The sequence below is a fragment of the Anopheles bellator genome, chromosome 2, assembly GCF_943735745.2.
Source record: "Anopheles bellator chromosome 2, idAnoBellAS_SP24_06.2, whole genome shotgun sequence".
In the NCBI taxonomy this organism is placed as follows: domain Eukaryota; kingdom Metazoa; phylum Arthropoda; class Insecta; order Diptera; family Culicidae; genus Anopheles; species Anopheles bellator.
In genome coordinates this window covers 37501828-37526100 of record NC_071286.1, presented here as the reverse complement: position 1 = coordinate 37526100, position 24273 = coordinate 37501828, and the positions used below count along the sequence as shown (strand labels likewise).

The 24273-nt window shown below is 49.3% G+C and overlaps 1 protein-coding gene across 1 annotated transcript in view; it reads left to right on the top strand.

Moving 5' to 3' along the window:
• The window catches only part of LOC131211213 (la-related protein Larp4B), a 33813-nt gene extending 21060 nt beyond the window's left edge, over nt 1–12753 (top strand). Inside the window, exon 2 of the mRNA XM_058204610.1 lies at nt 12531–12753. Within this exon, the coding sequence (XP_058060593.1) occupies nt 12531–12753 (223 nt within the window). The remainder of the gene's footprint in view (nt 1–12530) is intronic.
• The last annotated feature ends 11520 nt before the right edge of the window (nt 12754–24273 follow it).

Here is a 24273-nt window from a genome sequence, read left to right as displayed (position 1 = left end):
ATATTTTTCGATGCTTGAACTTTTATTTGAAAGGTTGATTCTTAATCTTTTTTTAATGTAAAACAATTTCGTTCAAATGTTTACCACAATTGGCTTGGCAGAAGCTCATTCGGTTGACCTATTTTTGAGTACATTTTCGAATACATCTGGTCCTATTTCGGCAATAGCAACTTAAATTTGAGGTGGAAATGAGCTTCAATTAAATGTGCTGTTGACGAATGAGTTGACGACCTACCTCTTTGGAAATAATTTTTTTCCCAGCTTTCTTCAAGCGTAAAACGTCCCCTTTCGTCAACTTCAAAGTGTATACTAAATGTTTACAATTTTCAGAATGAAGTTTGGCGTCTTAAGCGTCAAGTAGTTGGAAGTTCAAAAACAGAGCGCCAAATGGGCCACCCTGTAGAATTAATACTAACTTTGACTTTTACGAAATGGGACGCCATACGCTTGCAGAAAATTGGGAAAACCGGGAGCAGTGTTGGCTGATTGGAATACTTGGCCGACATTTGGACAGGACGGCGCTACGTGTGCCATACATAGCCTACATACTTTGCTTGACTAATGGTTTCACTTGCTGTCGATCACTACCGCGCAGCACTTCTTCGGACGCCCGACTCAGACCCGGCTTAGTGACTCCGACCGATGGCGACAACGTGGCGACAACTAAAACCCTCAGCAACTCGCCGAGGTCGTGAGAAAGTGAATGGCCGACGGCCCGGTTTTTTTTCACGACTTTGATCTCTCCGGTTTGGCCGTTTTGTTTCGGAATCCGTCGGAAACAAGGGTGTCGTAGGCGATAAAGAGAACCGGAATACGGTGCCGAGAAGAAAGTGTCAAAGTTGCGGGGCACCGAGAGCTCTCTAGGTAGCCCGCAGCCCGCTAGCCGTTCCCAGGTGTCGATAAAAGATGATTGAAATGCGTGTGACGTGACGGAAGGCCCGACCACGGGCCTTACGCAACGCCTGTCACACCTGGCCGGGATAAGGCACTTCGATTTGAAGTGCGTGCCCCGCAATGGAGTCGAGGGGTCTCTGGAAAAAAAAAACGTCATAGACGAAAAGAAAAGCCAACTGTCACTTTCATAATCGAGCCCGGGCCTTCCGCACAAAGTGAGCGATTACGACGCTACCTGCGACTGCGTGGAGTTGCGGAAGACCCGGCGGCATGCGTAGCCGTAGTCAATTTCCTGGAGACCACCTCCTGGAGGGCCGCTCGCCACGTGCGCTGCAATTGACGCTGGCGCGGGCTCTGTAATTAGGCGCGCATCGATCGCCAGAGATGGCCGAAGCCTCGGCGGACGACGAAGTTACGTCGTGCCCGCTCCATCCGGAACACCGTCGACGGTGAGGTGCTTGCGATACGAATCTTCAATTATCCTTCCAACCGCTGCTGAGCGATCGATAATACGCGGTGATGATCGTGGTAACTGCTGCGTTGATAACCGCCGGCCTGTCAGACGGGTCGGTCGGATTTATCGATCGGCTCACCGTAAAACGCAAATCCAAAGGGCGCCGAAAGGTACGCCAAAAGCTACCGAGCTTTCCCGGGCTCCGATGGAAACACTTTCAACGCCGTGAGTCGTGGTGTGTCGGTGGATGACTTCTTTCTGAGCCCGGCGGTGCCCATCCAACCGTGCACGAAAGTGTACTGCAATCCGATCGCTTCCAGGCGCATCGGTGCAACATGAGAGACTCCTGCAACGGGGACGGTTGGCTGTGAAATCCGAACGCCGGTAACGTGTAGGGCGTAGGGCCGGGCCCGTGAAAGTGAAAGCATGTTCCACGTACCGTGCCCGCGCGTGTGTATGGTTGCCACCCCAAAACACGGCTCGTGGTCCGGACCACAATGGTCAAAAGGTGTTTATTGACTGGGAGGCATCCACCCGCGGGTGCTTTCTTTCTTTCGCCGGTATCGTGGGTTGTCTATTTGAAGAACGAACAGTGAGAAGGACATTGTGATCGCATAAAAGCGTAATGGCCTCGATGGGCGGAAGAAGGCATAATCCGAACGCCGAAATTGAACCCTTGAGTCGTCCGACTGCCAGACGGTAAACACCTCCTTAAGTAGTCGGTCCCGGTTCGCGGTCAGCAAATAAAGCAATCACCTTCAATGTTTGCCCTATGAAAGGGGCATTGTTGATCGAGCCGACGGTGCAAGTCTTGCAGTATCGACACGTGGCGTTCGCAGCGACCGGCGTCCATTCATCTCGAGATGAAAGACCTGACACGTGGCGATAACGATCGAATCCGATGATGCGAAGACAGTGGTCGATATCGAAACCTGGGGCCCGGGACCACAGCATTGGAGCGATATGATTTATCAGCAGCTGCCAGTGCTGATTGTTTCGCCGACCACGAGGCCCGAGCTGATCTTGGCAGTAGGTCGAACTACTACTTTCTGCGGTCCATAGTGTCGTGGACCAACTGACAACGTTTATGGCCTGATTCATTAAAATCGCCGGCATGTAAAACACCCGAGACAATCAAAAACACGTCTGGGAAAGTGAGTGTAGAGAAGTGGGCCACTGGTAGGGACATTTCAATACATTGTGACAGAAGCGGTCAATTAAAACCAAATAAGCACACACATCGGGGTGCAGCTTGCCTGTAACCCAATTGCCTCGATTTTTGGACGTGAAGAAAATGGTCCACCCTGACCAGTTGAGGGAATTTTCACCGATCCCGTTTGACAACACCTCGGCGGGTGCTGTACCGGTGTCCGATAGGATCTCGGCAGCAGAGAGATTGAGTTTCGAAATTAGGTCCCGCTTAGTTACTGTTAGTCCCGAGTGTCTTCCGCGCGCCGCTCAGCGAGTGATGAAAATGTGACGATTAATTAGATCACGAGATCACCACCTCTCTACACGCATTCTCTTCCCCGTGTGATCCCCGTTCGGATGGGTGAATTCGACTTTCAAGTGCACCGAAGACCCGATGGTGTGGCCACCAATGTGTCTCTGTGCCCGCATCCAGTTCCTTTAATGCTCATCGATCGATCTGCGGTTGCGATCTGCGAATAGTGGCTAAACTGGGCCGCCAGCGCATTGGACACGCCCCAAATCGGTCCCCGGCGTCGGCGACAGATGCCACAGTCTACTGCTGGGGGTGCACGGCCTGGCCTGGCCTGCCCTCGATCAGCGATTACGTTGGCCGGAAAGTAGGTAAGGTGCGCGCTGCACTTACCGTAAGCAAATTACGGTTGTTCCTGTTTTGATCCGAGCGTGCCGGCGAGGGTGCATAAAGGCCGTCCCGGAGCAGGCCGGAGCAGGTCAGGTCTGCTGGTCTGCCAACACCTCGCTGGGTGGGAAGGCTGGGTTGTAAACATGCTAAATTGATTAAGCGAGAATTTGCGGTACCGCGGCCCTGAAGAGGATCAAGTTTCCGAAGGCACAGGCGGAACCACTATGATTACGATTGAAAGGAAATCGAATCGCTGGTTCTGGGCAACACTGGGCCGCTGTTGGGTGCCGCGCCGCTCTGTAGTCGGACGAACGGACGACAAAGAAGGTTCATTTGCAGTCCCGCGGACCAAATTATGGGAAAAAATCTCCTAGTGACATATGGAGACAGCAAACCGTTCGATATTCCGTTCTGTAGACCACACTACGCCCCAGAACACGCCCAGTAGAATGGCCTTCCCTAGAATGGGTTCGAAATGGTCGCCTCTAGGAAAGCCATAAAATTCCTGGCCCAAGAATCCCGTGGTATCGATATCGGACACATTCCACAACCAGATTTATGATAATATGCTATGCTGACGACAATGTAGAACCGAATTCCGGCTGTCAATACAGTTACGCCAATAAACGGATACACGCCGGGGCACTTAATGAATCACTGGCAGGACCACAGTTTACAGTTAGATCGCACAGGGAGACGCCAAAGCGAATAGCAATCTTGGGCGGTTGGCCTTGTCTACTTTTCGGCGCTCTCGTAAATACCTGCCAATTTGTGGCCCGCAGAGGACAAATTGATGCGAAACCAATGGACACACATTGGGTTCGGCGCTAGGAGGCGTGTAGCAGTATGCAAAACTGTATCATTTATCACCAGAGCGCGAGGGGGCTAAGGCCTCGGCTTTTTGCAACATTAAATAATAAAAATCCGGTCTGTAAACTGTGGGCCATAACTCTATATAATTGGCTGGAAACTCTTGATCGACATACCGTTATGTTTAGGTATTGCTTTTAGCTAGCTTTTGCATATCTGTCACAGGCTTTCCCACTTGCCTGTGTATGCTAATATTGAATCATCCTATTATCGATTTTGTTTCGAATACAGTTTCGTTTCGACGGAGATCATTGTTTATCATGCAAATATAACCATTTAATATAAGGCTGGGGAAAAAGTAATCGATGTTTTTTGCATGAAATTCAAAACTTTTTTTAAAATGTTTCCGATGGTCCGATTTGCGTAGCTTCATAATCCGTCTCCTTTAGAAGTTTTGGTGGTTATTGGCGAAAATTTTCCATTTTCTACAATCTGATCTCTTAATTTCAATTTCTTATCACTTACAAAGTTTTTCAATGCGCGAAAAAGATGATAATCGTTTGGGGCATTGCATTGTTCTGATGGCCAATTCTGTGTCATTTTTGGTCAATCGCTAGCTTCTAACGGTGCAGTTTATGGCACTAGAGATCTTATTTTAGTGTTTGGCCACTTGGAAGTAACTCACAATACATTATTCCTTTCATTCCTTTCAACTCATTTCAGTGATTTTCCCCAAAAAGTCCAAGATGGAAATTCGATCCATCACATTTTGTTTTGTTAATTCGCGTGCCACCTTCTTTCGAACTCGAACTTCTTTCAAAATTTAGCTTTGCACAAATGGTTTAAGGCTGTTTGATGGTCAATCTTTAACTCCTGGGCGATGTTACGATTAATTAATATGCCGACCAGCTTTGAATATTTCTGTAAATTTAATGACATTTTCGACGAGCTTAAGCATTGAAAATGGGTGAACTTAATCGACAATTCCGAAATTGGACGTAACTAGCTAAAAGAAGTCTGATAACTTATGGACATACCGCTATCGGAGTGTTCCATTGTTCATTACATGTGTATTACATGTATTTTCTGTTTAACTTGAGGAATATAGGAATTTTATAGTTTCTTGAGTTGACTTTTGTCAAAACTTTCCTAGTACATCGTAGTACATTTGCACAGCATTAGTCACATTTGCATGTTTGCCTTGAACATTGTGAGTTGTTATGATGTAACTATGTTTGCTTTCGACTCTACGAATATTTGCATTAGAATAGAAGTGACGTGATATGCCTGTATATGGAGGAAGCCGTGGTTTGCGCCCGGCAGCAAACTGTGAAACCCAAAGCCGGACCTCTGGCGGTCCACCTTTCATGCAAGGATAAGCTCTCGGAACGATGACTAGAGCTATGACATAATTCGCCGAACCAAACGCCAGAGCGCTTATGGTAAATACACCTTGACGCAAACTAAATACTAAATGCGAGACAACAAAACAAACACCGGTTTTAGCACCCTAGCACCCGTTCAAGCACTAATTCATCATCATTTACTGCCGCCATTGCGCATCGCCAAGTGCCGTGATGGAGACGATGCTTTTTGCTGGCCATCTGGCCATGCTGGACCATTGTTTGAGGCCCACCGTACACTGTAGGCTCGTCGTCGTGGCGGTTATGATTTCATCGAACGAAGCAACAGTGGCCATTATGCTCTTGGCATGACACCTCACCGAGCATGCGAAGAGTGGCCGATAGTGGCGGTGCCGGACACTGGTGATGCGCAAAAGACTTTTACTTTCGCGGCAGGTCTGCAGACCCGACATTCGACACAGCCTGTCAGCCTGTCAAAGGGTGGCAGCTCTCGCTCCTCGGGCGACCAGAGTTACCTCACCGACCGGAGCCACTGACCCGACCGGAGAGATGCGTTACGTTAGCCGGGGGCCCGGTCTGGTGACGGAACGCATCTTCGCCAAACTGCACGGCCAGGATCATTAGCTCCGGCGGGCAATAAATCATGAAGCCGACCGACCCGGCAGACATCAGGGAAGACCACTGAGTACACCCCGGGCGCTGGGCTGATAATTAGAAGCAATTTTGAATGAATCGATCGCACCTTGGCCGGCCCGTGGAAAGTGGTTCCATCACGTTCCATCGCGCGAGGGACATTCCACTGGACCACGGGACTGGCCGGAGAAGAAAATCTCTCGCCGTTTCCCTCGCACGGTGCACGATTTTCCACCGCCTTCCCCTAGGCTCCCCGCAAGCCGTCCGCCGGTGGGTCGGAACCATTGAAGCGGGTTGATCGCGGCGCATTGATCGCTTGATAAGCGTGTAGCCTGGTAAGTGCAGGTTCGGTGGCAGAGTGGCGGGATGAAAATTGGTAGCCGGGCCAGTCCGAGTCCCCGACGGAACCGAGGCTGATCACTTGCTGATCGGTTGGTTAGCGTCGCTTAACCCCGGGGAAGGAGCGCGTTACGCGCACCCGGTCCGCTTTAAAACACAGTAATTAAAGAAAACGCTTCAAACGCAGCGTTTAGGCATCTCTTCGACGGCGCCGGGCAGTGGATGCACACGGCCACTTCGTTCCGCTTTCAGCGAGTTACGCAACTCGGGCAAAAAGCTTCCGGAAAGTGGCCCAATCATTTGTTTAGTACCAGTGATTGGTTGCCATTTCGTTATTCGATCTAATCTTACTTCATTAGATCCCGAAACACATAAACGAAATTGGTTATTCAGCGTCCGAGGAAAATAAAAGAAGTCTGATTATTCACACAAATGTTCTTTTCAGCTTCGCGAAGATCTGTATCGGAACACAAAGCTACCCGGTTTTATAGAGAAAGGATAAACTCTTCCAAAATTGACTTAGTAGAGTAGGTAATGGCAACGTAATGACAATGGAATTCCTAGCGACAGAAGTGAGAACCAACACTTCTTGACACAAGGAACGAATTAAATTAATTAAATACTCAAGGATTGAACTAATCGCATTGGTTCTATGTTTGGAGATTAGATAACTAATAATTCCTCGGCTAGGCTCTGTACCTTTGCAATTACTGGTATCGTTTGGCGCCATGATCTCTCAGTATGACTGCTGGACCTAGTGTTAAAATTAAAAAAACAAATTTTCATTCGGTTCCGAGAGCTACTAGGCTGTTTAACAAGTTCGAAGCCTCAATAAGGAAAACTATGTTACTATATATTATAAATTCCAATTTATAAATTTCACCCCTGAAGTGAGAAACCTGAAGATCTTCAAAATGCGCTTCCGCAGCTGCTATGACGTCATCATTTGATGGAAAACTCTTTGCACGCATGTTTTTTCGTTGGGTCTGATGGAACAGATGGAAGTCGCTAGGGGCTAAATCTGGTGAATACGGTGGATACTCTAACAATTCGAACTTTAATTCATGGATTTTTGCCATTTCCAAAATGCTCTTGTGACCTGGTGCATTGCTTCATTTTTAGCGAATAGGCATCCATTTTGCACACTGCTTTTTGCAACCCAAAACATCAGTCAAAATATTGGTTATGATGTTCATGCCTGAGCATTAATGCCTAGGCCTTGTACTAAATCTCTTTCAGTCATTCGACGATTGTCCAATACGATATCCGGAATTTTTTCTACGATTTCCTGTGTTGTGTCTGGTGTTGGCAAATGTATTGAGGCATCTCTGCCATTTTTGTCCGAAAGCGACTTTTTGGTAGCCTAACCTTCAATTGTTTTCTTAAAGAAGTCACGATGCACACAAAAACAATCAGTTGACCATACACAAATGTTGGTCAAACAAATTGGCACGCTAATTGATTAGTGATGTTACCGCCAAAGACCGAAGCAGAATTCCGGCAAAATTATCATATCTTATGCTGTGATGTGTTTATTGGATTGGACTGGAAGGATCAAACTTCGTTTTCATTAGTTTTGCTTCAAAAACTACTTAAGGTGGGTTCGTTTTCAGCCTAATGCCCAAGACTGCGGTCGGTTGACCGAATTATCACACCAGCCCCACCGTGTCGTTACGCATCTTAAACGGCCCATTCGTTCACCATCTTATACCCCCAAAAACGTGATTTAATGTCACTAATCGCACCCTGACACCGTCCCGCCAGCTAATGGCATTCAAATTCAATTACGACGGTAGCCCGGGCCCCGCCATTTTTACTTTTCTTCCACCCGGTCCACAGTGACGATGGTGGGGTGAAATCGAAGCTGGAAGACACCCCCCGATGGCTCACCGGGCACGCCATGGCCGGCAGGTTCAATGCTCCTAATTTGCATTCGATACGACCGAGCCGGACCTGGTGACGCTTCTTTGGAGATCGAAGATTGGCGGCGTTACGCTCCGGTGGGGCCGAGGGCGAAAAGCCAAGCGTTTTCGGTGACACACTCGGCCGCAAGCCGATTTGCACGGTGAGAAAGTGTAAAGAAATGGTGTACCGTGGCGAGGACCAAAATTGGGTTAGCGCTCAGAGTGGGTCAGACCAGCGGACCGAACTGGAGCCATCGGGTTGGTGCGAATTGGTTTCGTTTTCTGGCCTCGGATTCGGCCCCATAATGGGATTCCATTTTCCAGATCCCAGATCCGCCACGATCCGGTGGCTAATTGACACTAGATTTGTGCGCCTCGGACTTCCGATAGGGAACCGACCACGCGATCGCGCTCCTGTCAGCGTGCCACGTACGTCGCCACTTGGCACTTTCGCAGTGCAGTGATTATGCAAACTGCGCCAACTGCTCCTGGGCTCTCGTGCCGCCAGACGTGTTGTAGCGCAATCGATGCTGCAGCAGCCGAGGCCACGGGGCTGTCGATGGGTTCGCGAGCGGAGCTCGGCTCGTGACGCACTCGACGGCTGAGTGATCGGTAATTTGCATAGTTGGCGTAAATTTGAGCAAACGGACGGACCGACAGACGCCAACTGGTTCGCCGACGGGACACGGTTACGCGACACCTCGCGCCAGGAGCGTGACGTCGCGAAAACCTACACCTGTCCACCCCGACGGTGGTCGGTTGCGATGATTAGTTACGCTCCGCACCGGGAGGATCTCCCGCCCCAGCCCCATAACCTAGTCTAAGCCGTCGAGTCCATAAGCTACGTCTAGGCCGTAGCCACTCGTCACTCATAATGCTGATCCTTTGGCCACTCTCAGCGATGTCGACAACCTTTCGGCGGGTTTTAACGACTCCCCGGTCCACGGTGCGCTGCTCCAGTTGCCGGACCGCGTTTAGTCCGCGCGTGCTCGTTTCGAGTTTTATTAAAATTATTTTCATTAGCCTTTCGCAAATGGCATCGACAGGCCGATCTAGGCGGTCTATCGGTCGGTCGCCGGGGGGGGTCGCCATGTGATTATGATGTCTGGCCCCTGCCGTGGCGGTTGTCAATCGATGGCCTTCGGTTTTGAGTAAAGCGGAAATTGACCATTACCGGTGAGCTCGGCACCGCATGCAAGCTGCTCGTTATTCACGCAACGCACCGGTGCCGTGAGATTATTGCCAAAGAGCGTCGATCAAGCGTTTGTCGATCGTGAAAGGTCCGCCATCTTGGTCGCGGGGAGAAGAAGAAGAATTAGGACCACAGCAGCACAGCGCGGCGTAACAGGTTGACCCGAATGTAGCAATCACGGTTTCATAAAGCGTCCACTTTCACTTAGCACAACGGCCCTGTCCAAGCGGTGCATTAATCTCCGGTCTGATCGTAATCAAAAACAGTACTCATTTTACACACTTTTCATTCGGAAAGTGCCTCAACAAGGACCCTTTAACATGAGGAACGATCAACTCGTTTATTTAGTTTCGGTGGTCCTTTGTATAAATGTGGCTCAAGAACGCACCCAAAGCGGAGCGTTAAAAATGGCGTGGACACAGTGTCCGTGTCAAGTTTCAACTTTTTGCAGCGATTGCATCAACATTTTGCACAATTTTCGAACCTGAAGGAGAGTCACATTTCGTGCCGATGAGTCATTCGCCAGATGCCGTGCGAATCAAACAAATGGCCAACCGCAAACCCAAACCACCAGCAAACAACAAACAACATCCTTCGGCGCGCAATTTGTCAATTCAATATACCAATCAACCTTTCGGGCCCGTTACACCGCACACATCTGCCCCATTGACATTCACCGTTGCCCAATCGCCAAGCGAGGCCGACCGAGCGGCCGTCCTGCCGATCGAAATCTGTCATGCGATGGGTAATTTCTTAATTAAAACAACAATGTGCAGATGGCGGCGGCCAAATGCAAACCCTTGCGAGGCCTCCCCGCCCGATCCTATTTGAGACGCGAGCCAAGGTCTCGGAGGCGGCCAGATCGCCCTTATTGAATGGCAGGCCGTCCCGGTGAGCGCGATTTTCGATAGGTTGGCGCATCGAGCGAGGACCGATTACACATCCAACATGATCATCATCATCATCATCCACATCGTCATGCATGCGCCGTGGGACAACGGACCTAACATTTACACGCTTGCCCGGGGATGATCAAATATTTAGACGCTCATCCACAACCCCCGTCCACTTCCCAGCGTGGCCACGCACGCGGCCGGCTTCCGTGAGATTTGTGGCCGGCGTGACGGCGTTCGATTAGCGTACGACCTGGGGCCCGGTGGCCCCGACACAGTGGGAAACCGCCTTGGGTTCGGACCCTCCGTTCGGTCCGGTCCGGGGGGTCAGCGTCTCGGAAATGATTTCCTTGAAATTCGGTTCCCCAACACGCCGGGGAGGCACCGTAACCTTTCGTGGTCGGTCGGCGGCAGCAAGCGCTCTGGCGATGATCGAAACGACACGCGCAGACCAGTCGTATGGTGCGCGGTCTGCGGTCTACGAGAATCGGGCGGGCCTTATCGTGTTGTCGATTAACTTGTCGATCCCTATTGAGTTGCTAGCTGAACCCATAAAAAAATCCATTTTGAAGTGAGCTCTTGAGCAATCGAACAAATAGAACTCCAGTGAAACAGTTGGAGAGATGTGAAGTGAACTGGAGAACAATCCAGGAACTCGTAGTACTTCAAAGGGCCAGCGCTGCTTTTTATGCAGCAAATTCCTCAAGGGGGGGTATGCTCTTGTCATTCAATCGGAGCCTCCTCCTGATCGCATCCGATGTCTGCTGCTTAAACTCGAACCTCTTGGCTCCAGCAATACAGCAATATTGACTCTTAAACCTTACTGTCCATTGTTACATGGATCGGTGCCTTCTCGTCAGTATAGACATTTTACACTCTTGACTACACTACTAGACTTGACCACTTCTTTCCGTTAAATTGTATCTGCAGTAGATTTAATCAAGAGTGCGATTACTTTGACTTCAATTAAGTGTTATCTGTATTTCGTCTTCACATCCATTTTTTATGAGTGTCTTATAAGTTAGGGTTTATCTGAATGCATGCAATAATCGTCTAGCAGCTCGTTGACATAGCCATCACTCTATGGGATTTTCAATCAATTGAATGGTGCCTACCGTATCGATCATCTTCACAAATGGTATACGTTGAGCTGTGTGTTTACATTTCGGAACTCTAAACCAGCTTTGACCTTGCTTATCCTCGAATATTGCAATCTGATAGTCACAAAAAATAGTTGAAACTAACTTGCAATTGTCCCAGAATAAAACATTAAGCTACTAGACCTAGACACACATGTTTCCTATCTGTTAGGTCTGCAGCCAAATTTATGCAAGACTGGTCTAATCCGCAAAAAATAAGGTCTACTCAACTTGTAGTATCTCGCAATTACATAATGTTCCCATCTATTGCTTCACCGCAAAACCAGACAAAAGCCAGTCAAAGCATAGAAATGTTGCCCTACAGACATTGGTCAACTCAGAACTAGTCCATGTTCGTCCATTTCGGATTGTTTCTAAGCTCGTTTAACGACATTTTGTGCATCAGTCGATTTGTTGTCGAGCCGTTTGTTTTGAAGATCCCAGAGGATCAGCACTCTTAAACAAGAATGATAAAATAAGTATCTCAAATCCCATTGCATTCGTCAAATTTGGCAGAGATTCTTTTAAACGAAAGATGTCCAATAACTGTTGGTTCATTTCTTCATAAGAACAGAAAAGCAAATTAGTCTTTTCTCACTAAATTCAGTATATTATTCGTAGAACACAAACCCTTACCCAGACACGAGGCAAAACCTTGACTTTAGTTATGATGTTGGCCATCTTACGTCAACTGCCTCAGCGGTTGGTCTGCCTTTAACATCACACATCATTTGGTTGCGAACCCGAGGTAACCGTTAACAGTGCAGTGCGTTCAAGCCATTCCGGCGATGCCTCTAATAAGCAGCAAATCCTTGACCATTTAGAGCGGTGCCTCTTTTTGTGGTCCAGTGTTCCTTATTATAAAACATGTTTCAAACCGCCGTGCCGCCATGTCTTGCTCCTTGACACTAATGCACCACTATCCACAATCAGCGGACCAAAACGGCCCCAAACCATTCCCTGCAACCGTGAACCGGCACTAATCCCACCCGAATCGCACCGCGTGGCGATCCTCCGGCGGATGCGAGCGAACATTATTAACCTTTCGCACCGGCCCGTGGCCTTCTGTCTTCGCAGATACATCACCCCGACGACGCTTCCGCAGGTGATTGCACCATCGAGCAAGTCCACCGGCACCGGCATCTCGCAGAAGCTGCGCGACCTGGCGACCTCGGCCGGCTTGCTGACAGCCAAACCGCGGCCCCCGCTCAAACCGGTCATCAAGACACGCGGCTCCAACAGTACCGAGTTCCCGAAAAAAGTCACATTCAGTGCTTTTGCAACCGTGCAGGTTGTTTGAGGATACAGCGATACAGGCAGCAAACGACTCCCGGACCAACGCCCACCGCATGCCGTCCACCCACCACATCACCACCCCCACCCAACCAACGTCAGCAACAAAGGGGCGCTCTCTCTCGGAGGGTGTGCGCCATCCAGGACTCACCGGAATATCACCTATTTCCCGACACCGACCGGGAACGGAAACAGGTCGTTATTCCCTGCAACCAAATAGCCAACCGAGACCAATAGTTGGGCCCGTGCCCGTGGAAGTTTCGATTTTCCTTCGTCAACCAGGCGTCTTCCAGAGAACACCTTCTCTGCCGGCCAAATCTCCCCCGCTCACGGTTTGCTGCTCCCGACTGATAGCTTGTACGGAACTCTGTGTGTGATTTTCTTCCTCCGTTTTCCCGTCCATTTTCCGGGAGTCAAACGGGAACCCCAATGTATCTTTGTAAAAAGCTGTAAGAGTTTAAGTTGCGAACAAAGTGTACTAGCGTAAGAACGAGGCGTCTTTGCAAGATCATTACTCCGATAGGCAGCCAAGGACTCGGATCCGTCACGGTACACCTTTGGAGGTTTCGGCGAACCAAACTGCGCCGTCGCCGTATTGTAACGCAGAAAAGTAACAGAAACATCAGAAAACTTTCCCGACCCGGCAAGCAGGCATAAAGTAGGGGAAAAATGAGGACTTCCCGAGCGCCAGACAATGAGATCAATTAGATAACTGGAACGCAAGCGCTGGCACGCTGGATGATGCCGCAGCAGGGTGCCTTCGGCTGAGGCGAGGCGCACCGTTAGGTGCGAAGTGAAAAGTGAGAACCCAAAATGGCCCACACCCTAATGGGTGCGAGAAAATGCGCCCCAACCCAGTGGTCGACCACTTTGGCGCTTTTAAATCAATCAATAGCCCAATCAAAGAAACATTCAGCAGCGATCTGGCCGAACAGGGTGATCCACTACCCCTAATGCAGGCCACGGTTCGCGAGGCCTGATTCTTTCTGTTCGGGATGGGGAGAGCTCTTCCAACCGCCGACCGATCGTTCGCGACGATCGAGAATTATACAATTTCGGTTGCGTCGATCAAACGGCTCTCAACGGAAGCGCATTACCGCACGATCATTATCGCGTACGCCCAGCGATTGGTGGAGAATCGGCCAGAAACTTCCGCCGTGAAATTGCTGAATTGCGCGAGGTACGAGCTTTAAAAGTATTTAGCTTCGTAACCAAAATGTGTTAGCATCAACACGATCAATTTGAAACATTATGTTGAATCCAGTCCAGTGACGGTGTGGTTTGGCGCAAGAAGCTCAACGTTTTGTGGTCAACGATCATTGTTTTTCCTTCTTCCATCAAAACCAGTGTAGCTTACACTTTGTTACATTGACGATCCGAATTGTGGCAACGACCGGGAGGAAGCAAACAAAATATCTAGACCCAACCCAGCCTCTTCCAGACGCTTGGCCGGCCTATCGAACATTGGCCAACACACCGCGCACGCAGAAAGCTTCCCAATAACTTCACCCAGGAGCTCTGCTACATCAATCAGTTGCCAGCGCCCCATAGCCTTGCCTCGGTTCCTCGCGTGACGCAACGCCACGTAGAAATGATACCCACGTTCAATATTGGCTAAAACAAAAACAAACGAAGACAAGAAGAAATATCAAATCTGTTACGAAATAATTAGCTTTAACGGAGACTTTTATGCAGCTGCTGGGAATAAAAGAAACAAAACGAAACGAAAAGGCAAAAAAGCGACAACAGCGACCCAAGAAGCGAAGCACACAAAACGTAGGAAAGTAACCAAAACCGAGCGAAGGAAGATGGCAGCGCGAGCGCGATTAAAAGCATATCATCTCCCACGGCTCGTTTCTGTTTCTTTTTTTGTTTATGTAAATAGTAATCTACTCTAGGTGAAGATAGCCAGCCGGGGTGTGATCGCGAATCCGAATGCTTGCCCACGGCACCGGCCGCGTGGCGTAACCGCGCCTGTGCGCGAAGGAAGAAAACCTGCGGAAGCACCGGCCACGGGCAGTGCGATCCGATCCGTTTACACACTATTAGTAGTAGCTTCCGTTGCATCGGTTGGCTGCGATAGTGGCCGAGTGAATGAGAAATTCGAACGTACTTGAATAAAGGAAAATTAGCGCGCAACGTGCAACTGATAAACGATGAGTCGTAGTTTCTGAGAGTTTCTGAGACGAACTGATGACCGACTCTCGGGTCGTATAGCTGGGGCGACCTTTTCCCGCAACGTTCCCAGGTTCACCAACAGCTCCAGCGCCATCGGCCCCATTGGATGTCATCACGCGGAATCGAATCGCTTAGTCTCGCGCCATACTCGCGCACATTAATATTCATAATCCGCGTAGCGCGTACACCTTTTTGCGTAAGCCGTGCGTTTAGGTAAGGCTCTCGGCGTCGCACTGCGATGCAATGACATTTGCGGTAACATTTGAACAATGTTTGGGAACGGCAGCAGACTCCAGGGGGAGGGAGGGCTCTCGGTAGCCGGAGTCCGCCATTACCGCGCGCGGCCATTAGCGAAGTGGGCATCCAAATCGAAACGGACGGAGAGAAAGCCACGGCCACGAGAGCCGCCTGCCCGGGAACCGGTGGCTGGAGTGAACTAGCGCACGTGGTATGCGCAAGCCCGCGAGCGTATCATTACACTTGTTCCAGTGATCTTTTCACCAGTGATCCAGTTTTTGTGCCCCTTCTTGCGGCCCCTACCTCGGCGTCACGTGCTTTCGCCTCGTTTCAGGTCCAGCCGAGGTGAATCCGAGGAGCGTGGCTCGGTCGACATTAGGTCTAGAACCGAGGCAACACGACGTAATGGCTTCATCATTACCGGCACGAGGTCAAACCTGGACCGCACGGGGTCCATGTAATGAATCGCTAAAGCACTCGATAACCCGCGCCCGGCGTTCCGGTTTGCGGAATGGCCATTGTTTTGCGTGATGATCCACGCGCACGCGCCGTGTCTGCACTTAAAATGTGTCATTGCAACGGCTTCCCCTGTGTAGGGTGGTACAGGTCGAGTGTTTGGAACTGCCAATTGCTTGACTTTTTTAAACGTTAAACTTCATTATGAACATTTTCCGAAGTGGTGAGCCTTCAACTCAAACTGTGGGAAATTTGAAAATGAATTTGAGGCTCGCAAAACCCTTGCGTCGTGCAAGAGAAGCCAATACACCCGCCAACGAGTGACTGTTGCGGAGCGGATTTTGGTCTGACCGCATCATCCGAAACGGCGACAACCACAATCGATGTTCTTCGGAATCCAAAGCCCCGAGATGGACCACCCTACATATGGGGGCTTAAGAGTCCCCAAGCTGCTGGGGTCCAGGTGTACTTTACGCAACAACTAGCAACAGCTCCCGAGATTGTTGGTGGGCTTGGTGTAGTATGTTTTGGTCAGGTCCAACTCGTCCAACACGACCCCTGTGCCGAGGTGACATATGGTCTGCGCCATTCATCCCCTCGGTCCCGTCCAGAGAGTGGGGCGTTATTTGGAAAACCGGAACGAGTGGACCGAGGAACAGTAAACAAACAGGTGGCGTGCAGAACGCGGGACACTAGCAACGGTACCGGGTACAGTGTGCGGGTCCGTTTGGTACGTGCCCTGGTTGGCGCGCCGGACCTCGCGTGCGCTAAAAACAACTTGTCACTCAGCGCGCGCGGACTTCACTTTCTTCTTGCCCCCAAACACGGTTGGCCAGGGATCGGACCGGACTGGACGAACCGGACTGCCGTGAAGAACCGTCGTTTTTTTTCCTTGGGCTGCGTTTGGAATAGGCGCGACCAGCACGCTGCTACGGAGCGGTGCCCAACTGCGCACCAGAGCACCTCTGGAGGTCCCCGCTAAGTAGCTGCTCACGACTGCTCGGAACCGGTCGTCTGGTATTGATGGGCGATTTTCGCTTTCGTTCGGCGCTTTTCGGCGTAGATCCACTCTGCGGCCAGGTCCACGAACCGGACGTACCCATCCCCGTGTGGTCCGGCCGGGAGTCCGGATCTCGAAACGATGCACCGCACTCCTACTTTGGTCACCTGGCCACACTGGTCCAACACTGGGGGGAGCTGTGGACCGAGCGGTGCATTATCGGACCTGATGTTGAGTCTCCCCAAAATGCAGTTCATTGTTCCAACAATTCGAAGGTCCCACCTTCACGCTATCTCGCCAGCTGCAGGTGTCATCAAGAATGACACGGAAAGAGAGAGAGAGTGCGAGAGACTGGCAAAGAGAGAGAGAGCTCGATCGCCAATTTCGTAGAGATCTACTATCACTTCTGCTTTCGGAATGTAGGTTAAGCAAAGGTCCGCTTGTCCATCACGCCCAGGGATTCCGGCTCCGGTTCCAGGGTCATCGAACGGTTGATCGATTTCTGATGAATTTCTGCGCCAGTTCGGGCCGGGTAAGTGGTTCGATCGCAAGGTTACCAGCACACGACTTCACACGACGACGGCGTACTGTGACACGCAGTCTTCTGGAGGAGCGAAGGTCTTGGGGGACTCGATCCGACTCTGAGGTCCATCCAGTTGCTAATTAATCACGCTGCCCTTTGCCAACACACGCTACGCCTGTTCATCTCCATTACGATTGTGTGCCACAGTTGGCAAGAATTCCCCGTCACCGGTCGATGTTTAGAAGTAGATCAGAATCCGCAGGACTAGCGCGGAAGGATGTGCCTCAAAAATATTGCCGCAACAAATGTGCCCATGATTGCCTCACGGGAGTAATTTGTCAAAAACCGGTGGAAGCGTCGCCTTTTTCTTGGAGATCCCCCGAAAAAGTCACACGATCGCACCGTAGCCGGCTGCCGGCTGTTCTAGGAACTCCCGAAGCGGTCCCGAGTGGGGTCCCGCGGAGCCGAAGCCGAAGATTGATGGTCTCTTCCACTTCTAATGAGGCCCCATTTATCGTGTGTTGCTTTTTGGGGGCCCCAACCGCGCGATCCTGCGGTTTGCGGCGTATCCAGGAACCACCAGTCAGTTCGCGGAATTTCGTGAGCCCGAGTGCCGGGAATCTTGGTGTGTGCTGTGATGTCAGCAAAGTGAAGAAAATAATTTGAGTCCAAGTGCGCATCGAATCGCCACGTTCTCATTCCCCAAAAGTCAGTCAGACGAAGTTGCGACCATTTTCTTCAATTACTCGCTTTTCAATTATTCGATCGTGGCTGCGATCGTTATGTAAAGCTCTGTATGCCCCGTGTGTATGCTGCAGAATGCGCGATCGTTTTGCATATTTAGCACATTTTCTCAGCTCTCGACTCAGCAACTGTCAACCGGCACCGAACGTGTGCTGTCAGGTGGCGAAATGCATATAATTTCCCTGACTTTAACGTACCGAGGATCGATTTTCGTACAATTAGCGTCGAAACCGAACGAACGGCCCGATCACGATCACGGTGCGTTGCGTGTGTCGGGGTTTTTTCAGGCAGCCAGTGGCAGGATCGCTACCGAAATAGGTACGGGTGTGATCGAAGCGAATCTCACTTGTGGGGGGTGAAGCATGTGAAGCCAAGTGACTTCAGCCACTGCATTGTTCGTAGCGGCCAGTCTTGGTGCGGCCAACTGAACGGAGCGAGGGAGTTGTGAGATGAATCCACTGACTATTAGGTGTACTTCAAATTATTGTTTATTACGTCATTAACATCGCTTAGTGCTATGCGAGCATAGTTCCCAAGATGAACAATGTTTGCTCAGAGAGCACCAAGCTTATTTGGGAAAGGTATGTGTCATTCATGGGCTTTATAAATGGATCTTATTTGTTTTCTATGATGCTTTGCTTTTTGAACAAAGAAAGGTCTGGCAGTTTTGCTTTTAGTCTCTACTAGCGACCATTCGGTATGTTGTACTGGTGTTTGCTCTTGATCGGTTATTAATTTTGCGACCAACTGCCCATCCATTGCCCATGAGTTGCATAAAGTTAAGAAAGTTAAAGAAAAGGTTGAAAGAGCTCACCGACAATTAATAGTAGTTTGCACTTTTGTTGCGATAGTACAGGGCGTCCAAACAAGCGTTCTTTTTTTTCATTTCGTTACAGAACAGATACGACTGAATATTTTTCGATGCTTGAATTTTTATTTGAAAAGTTGGTTCTTATTGTTTTTAATGTAACACAATTTTGGTCAAATGTTCACCATGATTGGCTTGGCAGTAGCTCATTGGGTCGACCTATTTCTGAGTACATTTTCGATTGTATCTGGTCCTATTTCGGCAATAGCAACTTGAATTTTAGTTTTGAGGAGGTCAAAATTGGCTGGTTTGTTCGCATAACATAAATATCGATTGTGGCTGTCGCTGTATGGCACGTAGCGCCGTCCTGTTGAAACCAAATGCCATAACCAAACCTTCAACCAAACCAGCTTCAACCTTCAACCTTCAACCGAATGAGCTTTTATGAAATGTGCTTTTGACGAATGAGTTGACGACCTCTTTGGAAATAAATTTTCCATATTTCTCAATTTTCTGCAACCGAAATTGTATTTTAAACATAAATTTTAAGAATCTACCTTTCAAATAAATGTTTAAGCATTGAAAAATATTCAACCGTTTTTTGTTACAACCAAATAAAAAAAGAACGCTTGTTTGAACACCCTGTATTCCTTCTCCAAAGTATATTTTCCTTATTCCTTAAAGTAGTATCTCAAATGAATATTGAAAGAAATGAACGAGTTTTCGTAGCAAACTTTTTCTAGCGTTGGTCACTTGCACAAGAGACAAGTTTCCGAAAATACCATCCTCAATAACCAGCAGTTCCGCATGGACCTTATAATTGCTACGGGCTCCGCCTAGCAAACGTTGCGTTAATTCGCGTCATCGTACGTCAATCGCTTCGGCAACGGCCATAAATAACCGTGCAATGAATGGGCGACACCATTGCATAACGTCAAAATGGCCAAAGGCAGCGAGCGGCCCGCGATTAGCGCTCGCACAGGACCACCCGGCAGGAAGAAGATTGCGATTCGCACATGGGATCTAAAACCCCCGACGGCTCCTGGGACGGGAGCATAAAAGGGCCTTCAACCCAAGGGCAACTTGCGCACCGCATCCCCAAGCACCGTTAGTTGCCCGGTAATGATCGTTTCTTCTTTTCCGCGCCCAGGAAGGATCATATAAAGTGTTCGCACCTTCTCGAGCACCCAACCCTGGACAGCGGAGCGCCTGAGACCCCCGGTGAATTGGGAAATCGTATGCAAAAAGTATCGCACACACATCGATACCGGTACAGTATTTCCGTTGGCGCAGCGAAAATGGGCCCGCAGCGCATGCGATGCTTTCGAATCGTCATCTCGCCACGCAATCGATGTACGGTTTGGCCACACGGCCGGGGGGCCGAAAGCCGATTAAAAAGCGGGTCTTGTATCGTTGCTGGTTTTTTCCTCTCTTTTTGTTTCTAAACGTGTTATCGCAGCCGAGTTTTCCTCGTTGCCAGCGGGCGCTCTGCATTGACCGGAATCGGGGCCAATACTCATTTCGCGGCAATCGACGCGGTTGCATAATTTCTCAAGGCGTGTGTTACATCGCCTTCTCCAGATGCAGGCTCTTATCAATGGAAGTCCGCCACAGGAAGTGCGTTACATGAGCAGCGAGTGACTTTCTTTCATCTTACGACAGGGGGTCACTCGACAGGGGAAAAACCGTGTTTCGATGTACAGCTTGTGAAAAGTCCTGTCGGAACTATCGTTTTAGAAAACATTTTTTAAATTAATTGTCAATATTTCATTATTTGTTTCCTGCTATAGAGTGAAGCCTGATGCATGCATTCAATTTTTAGAATTGATTTTTTTTATTTTTAGAGATTAATCTTTGCAGTCTCTTTTTGTAGATCAAATTATCATTCGGAATAAGGTCTCTTGTGATCGCTCCGTTGTTCTATTTCCAAAGTTAAAATTGACCCAAAAAGGAACATGCTTACTTGCCCCTGAAGGGAGCTTACACCGATAGGCGATGGAATTGATTTACGTGATCAATTTAACTTCGATTTTTAATTTTGAAATTCCCGGTGGGTTTGAACTTAATTTATTCTTCCCAACCGACTGGCATGTGTTGTGTATATGGACCCCAAATGACTCATGATCGCACGGCGACTTTTACTTCCGATCGTGCTGCTTATGCAACGCCCAACCGTTGGTCAGTTGCACCGTGCGCCGGAAAACATGCGTTTGAAGAAAACGGAAACCGGGTTCGTCGCTTACAGGGTCTTTCGTTTTAAGCCGCCCGAGATGCGGCGAAAACACCAAACCGCACCGGATGCCGGGTGCCTAGAAGCCATTAGCGCGTTCGGTTCATCGAAAGCAGCAGCCCGGGCGATGGCAACAATGTGGTCGAAAGTGGAGTTAATTAACATACTAGACGCATGTTATTTGAACTTCAGATTTCTGAACCTCCGTGCGGTTGCAGTAAACTTTTGCTAATTAAGTTACAATGTTTGGCTCGCAGAAACGGCACGGTGGCGTTCGTTCGTTGTGAAATGCTCCCGCGGCCCGTTGCACACTTTTACTTTTGTACCCTTCTGCAAGTCATCCACTTCGGTCGTTCCGGTGGCGTTCCGATGGAGCAGCGCAGGGAAAGAAGCAGCATACCCATGGTTAGCATGAAGGCGAGTGTTTTGCGATCGTATTTAGTATAAATCATGGCGAGTCGATGAATCAAAGGCTAAACACCGAAAAACCCCAATCTAGTATTTGCATGTTTCAACAAGACTTTCGCGCCGACCGGTAAACTCGTCCTGGTTGAATCCCATCGTTTGGTTTTTCTCCGACTCAGCCGAAACACGCAATAAAATTAGCAATCACAAATAAATCCAACCACCCGTCGGCGGCACTAAAACACGGAATACGAATGAGTATCCGCCCGCCGCGACCTGGAGCGCAGAGGACCCAGAAAGGAGAAAGTCAAGGGTCAATCCAATCAAGCGCTTCGGTTCGGGCCAGCGTCGTCTCCCGTGGGCCCGGGCCACATCTGATCGGTGGCTAATTCGCAACGCGAAGATCAGACTGATAGCGCTATCAGGCCTTTCACACATACCGCGCACTCCCATGACGTGAGCACGTCGCATAATTCACCCGCGCAGCCCCGTTCCCAGCGCGCGGCCGCGCGAGGTGAAACATAAAGTTGGCCCCCGACACACATCGCACCGTCCAACTCCCATTCACACGGACGCGGTCGCGGTTTTGTCTAATATTTATCATCTTCGATTTCTCCGCACGGCGGGCCGGTGGCCTTTCGCGGGCCGAGCCCGATAAATGCCGAGGCCCGCTAATGTGGCCGCAGATCTGCACGGCCGACCGGCCGGCCGAACCAGTTTCAGGTTCGGGAAGCGCCAACAAGCCGGCCGAGTGTCACATTACGTGAGTGCATAATCCTTGGCCCGGGCCCTTTCTCCCGCGCGCGCACCATGAGACTAATCTTCCGATTCGCCGGGCCGGTCCAAGCCGTGCCGTGTGCATCTCCATCCCCCGTCTTGCTTTGGCCCAAGTGGCAGGAAAGGGACCGCCACAGATCGTCGGGCAACGAATTAGAAAGTCATTGAACTGCGTCGCAAGGCCCTCGTGGCCGAGCGTCCCGTTGGCCGGCTGGTTGGCTGACCGGAAGGAAGGAAAAGAAGGCTGCCAGCCTGTCTCGGTCCACAGTGGCGCGCCCCGAAAGCGAACGGAACCGGCTGGCGGCAGCAGCGAAGGAGCGTCGGGAGCCTTGAACCCCGCGGCTTCGCCCGGGCTCGGAGAAAGGTGTCCTACTGCTATCGGGCCCAGTGAGCGGGCCGCGAAACGAAACGGGAGAGCAAAAAACTAAATCTCAACCACGGTGGCCGTCGCGATTGTAGGTGACATGCGTTGGGTGCGATCGGCAGGACTGCAAAACACACACGCAGGCGGATTCCAGACCGGGGAGTGTCTGCCGACGATTTCCCGTTCGGCTACAATGGAATGGATGGTGGCTGAAAACGGTGCGGCGGTGGCCCGCATTCGTTGTGCCCCGTTCGCTGGCACCCACCTCCTGTGGGTGGCCCTTTTTTGCCCCCATCCCCCCCCGAATCATATCTTCACCGTTTCCCGCGGGGGAGGCTTCGATCGAATGCAACCCGGAAATTCCCCCATGTTCGACCCGCTAAACGCAACGGAAACGCCGCCCATGCATTTTGTGGCCATTTGTTGCCGATAGGGTTTTTTTCGCGTCCACTCCAAAGCAGCCCAGGGCACGTAGGGAATTTCGTTCTCGCCCCGTGCGTGCAAATGATTACACTCGAATGAATGAAAGGAATGTATTCTAAAAGTACACCACTTTTCGACAAACTTTGAGCCGTTACAAAACAAGCCTAGTTAATGGAACAAGTGTTAGGATTAATCTGGAGTGGTAATCGTCATTACAACATACAGTGGAAAGAAACCGGAAATTTTGCTATGTGAACATTGGAATAATATGTGAAAGAAATAGGTATGTCTTCTTTTTGAGTCACCCTTTACAGACGTTCTATGAGCAAAATTATGACGATTAAATAACCAACCAACAATAAATAACTAGAATTTGACGAACGCAGAAACTAGTTTAGCTCAAAATGGAAGCTTGAAGTTTTCGGTTTTTTCACACCGATTTTCTTCGTTTTGCTTGGTAATAAAGCAACTAGAGTAGATTTTGTTATTTATGAGCAGTAATAACTTTACTTTTTACATGTTTTCATATTCAAAATGCAAAATAAGGTCTGAGGAACGCAAGGTAAAGAATTCACAAGACATTATGCTGTTTCTCAGCTTATAAGAAGGCAAAAACCCATTATGACCCAACTATCATTATGAGAAGATGAACTTTTCTGCTATAGGGGGTTTAGATGAACATTGCGAATCAAAGGACAACGGCATTATGGCCTTTCTTAGTCGTGCGAATAGCGAATGTTATGGCCCTGCTAGATTCTGCCAGATTGAAATTAAAAACATACAACTAAACAACTCATACAAGTTAAAAATATCTTCACATAACTTACATCGCTTTGGATGCTATTTTTCACAAACAATGTTCAAAAAAATTGCCACTATTCCATTTTTGAATGCACAGTTGGTGTATGTTAAGGGCCAGAAGCCCAAACTTAGGGGCTCATGCACTTCAAAAGTGATGCTTCTGTTCCATGATTGGATGTTCCGAACTGAACACTTATCGAACGGTAGCTTACTAAGCCAAACATTAACTGAGCATCCGAACATGATTGAAACGTCGGAAGAAAACGTCATACAAGCTGAGGGCATCCAGAGGCTACTAAGAATAGCAGTATTCTCAAATGAAACCTTCAGATAACACTCTATAATTATAGAGCATCGGTAATTCAGAAGTCTCCTCTAGGATTTTGCTAAATATCGTGTCTTATTGCATCAAACTGGCTGTCCTGTTTTGGTTGAGGTTGAGGTTGTATTCAAAACACCCTATACGACTTTGATGCGCCGTTATTGGTAATAAAGAAAATTAAAAAAATGATTATGTGGCACTTTTAGGAAAGCCGTTTGCATATCGGAAGCCAACCGAAATGGAGCACAAATAGCGCTCC